At 64.8% G+C, this 2,500-nt stretch overlaps 1 protein-coding gene across 1 annotated transcript in view; it reads left to right on the top strand.

Moving 5' to 3' along the window:
- The window catches only part of LOC121428440 (PGC-1 and ERR-induced regulator in muscle protein 1-like), a 3,089-nt gene that overhangs the window by 358 nt on the left and 231 nt on the right, over positions 1-2,500 (top strand). The window contains exons 1-3 of the mRNA XM_041625043.1: positions 1-451; positions 727-1,134; positions 2,482-2,500. The exon at positions 1-451 is cut by the window's left edge and continues 358 nt beyond it; the exon at positions 2,482-2,500 is cut by the window's right edge and continues 231 nt beyond it. Coding sequence (XP_041480977.1) covers positions 1-451; positions 727-1,134; positions 2,482-2,500 — 878 coding nt within the window. The remainder of the gene's footprint in view (positions 452-726; positions 1,135-2,481) is intronic.

Here is a 2,500-nt window from a genome sequence, read left to right on the forward strand (position 1 = left end):
GGACTTGCCCTCCCAGGACGGCCGGGGCTGTTGAGCGAGACACAGCCCAACCATCCATCAGTCGGCCAGGCACCCAAACCTCGAGGCAAGGCAGCCGCTCGTCAACCCAGAGACGGGCTGGGGCCTTTGAGCGACAGCCAGCCCAACCATCAGTCGGCCAGGGCCCCGCACCTCCAGACCAGGCAGCCGCTCGTCAACTCCGACGTTGGCAGGGGCTTTGGAGCGACAGACAGCCCACCTCCAGTCGGCCAGGCACCCGCACCTCGAGGCCAGGCACCCGCTCGTCAACCCAGAGACGGGCTGGGGCCTTTGAGCGAGACACAGCCCACCTCCAGTCGGCCAGGCACCCGCTCCTCGAGGCAAGGCACCCGCTCGTCAACCCAGAGACGGGCTGGGGGCCTTTGAGCGACAGGCAGCCCACCTCCAGTCGGCCAGGGCCCCGCTCCTCGAGGCAAGGCAGCCGCTCGTGTCGCTCTTGCAGTCAAGAGTTGTTCGAGGCCTGAGAGCGGGAGACATCCGAGCAGCGGCCCGACAGGCCCCCGGAGGCAGGTCCATTGAATTGGACTCTGTCTGCCGGGGGCTTTTTTATTTGTCTATTTTTTCTCCTTCATTTTCTCTTTCGACAGGAGACAGGCGGCCCCCGGAGGCAGGTCCATGGAATTGGACTCTGTCTGCCGGGGGCTTTTTTATTTGTCTATTTTTTTTTCTCCATTTCTATCTCGACAGGAGACAGGATGTCCATGCCAAGCCGACACTCCCGTCGAAGGCAGGCACCCGCACTTCACATCCGACGTCGGTAGGGGCTGTTAAGCGGGACACAGCCCACAAGGAGGCCGACAGGCCCCCTCAGGTCGACGCGAGGCACCCGCTCGTCAACTCCGAGGTGGGCAGGGGCTTCGGAGGGGCACACAACCCAACACCAGTGGGCCAGGGTGCCGTACCTCCAGACCAGGCACTCGCTCTTCAACTCCGAGGTGGGCAGGGGCTTTGGGGCGACAGACAGCCCACCTCCAGACGGCCAGGGCCCCGTACATCGAGGCAAGGCAGCCGCTCTTCCTCTCCGAGGTCGGCAGGGACTTTGGAGCGAGAGACAGCCCACCTCCAGTCCGACAGCCAGCCGCAGGTCGCGGGCAGGCATCCGCTCGTCAACTCCGAAGTCTGCTGGGGCTTTTGAGCGACAGCCTGCCAACCTCCAGTCGCCCAGGGCCCCGTGGGTCGAGGCAAGACACCCGCTCGTCAACTCCGAGGTGGGCAGCGGCTTTTCAGCGGGACATAGCCCAACAGCAGTGGGCCAGGGTGCCGTACCTCGAGGCCAGGCATCCGCACTTCACTTCAGACGTCGGCAGGGGCTCCTGAGCGAGACACAGCCCAACAGCAGTGGGCCAGGGTCCCGTACCTTCAGACCAGGCACCCGCTCGTCAACTCCGACCTTTTCAGGGGATTTGGAGTGACAGCCAGCCCAACAGCAGTGGGCCAGGGTCCCGTACCTTCAGACCAGGCACCCGCTCGTCAACTCCGACCTTTTCAGGGGATTTGGAGTGTCAGCCAGCCCAAGACCAGACGACCAGGGCCCCGTAGGTCGAAGCCGGGCCCTCGTAAAACCTCTCCTAGATCGGCGGGGGCTCCCGAGCGACAGCCAGCCCACCTCCAGCCCGGCAGCACCCCGTAGGTAGAGGCCAGGCACCTGCTATTCCTCACCGAGGTGGGCAGCGGCTTTTTAGCGAATGCCAGCCCAACACCAGTCGGCCAGGCCCCCGGGGGTCGAGGCAAGGCAGCCGCTCGTCAACTCCGACGTGTGCTGGAGTTTTTGAGCGACAGCCAGCCCAACACCGGTCGGCCAGGGCCGCCGTACCTCGAGGCCAGGCACCCGCTCGTCAACTCCGAAGTGGGCAGCGGCTCTTGAGCGACTGCCAGCCCACCGCCAGTCAAACAGCCAGCCCTAGGTCGAGGCAAGACACCCGCTCGTCAACTCCGAGGTGTGCTGGGGCTCCTGAGCTACAGCCTGCCAACCTCCAGTCTCGGCCAGGGTCCCGCACCTCGAGGCCAGGCACTCGCTTTTCCTCTCAGACGTCTGCAGGGGCTTTTGAGCGGCACACAGCCCACCTCCTGTCCGACAGCCAGCCGTAGGTCGAGGGCAGGCATCCGGTCGTCAACTCCGAAGTCTGCTGGGGCTCTTGAGCGACAGCCAGCCCAACACCAGTCGGCCAGGCCCCGGGGGTCGAGGCAAGGCAGCCGCTCGTCAACTCCGACGTTTCCAGGGGCCTCTGAGCGACACCCAGCCCAACACCAGTCGGCCAGGCCCCGGGGGTCGAGGCAAGGCAGCCGCTCGTCAACTCCGACGTTTCCAGGGGCCTCTGAGCGAGACACAGCCCACGACCAGACGGCCAGGCCCCCGGAGGCAGGTCCATGGAATCGGACTCTGTCTGCCGGGGGCTTTTTTTATTTGTCTATTTTTCACCCCTTCATTTTCTATTTCGACAGGAGACAGGATGTCCATGCC

Source organism: Lytechinus variegatus, chromosome 15 (genome assembly GCF_018143015.1).
Source record: "Lytechinus variegatus isolate NC3 chromosome 15, Lvar_3.0, whole genome shotgun sequence".
NCBI lineage: Eukaryota > Metazoa > Echinodermata > Echinoidea > Temnopleuroida > Toxopneustidae > Lytechinus > Lytechinus variegatus.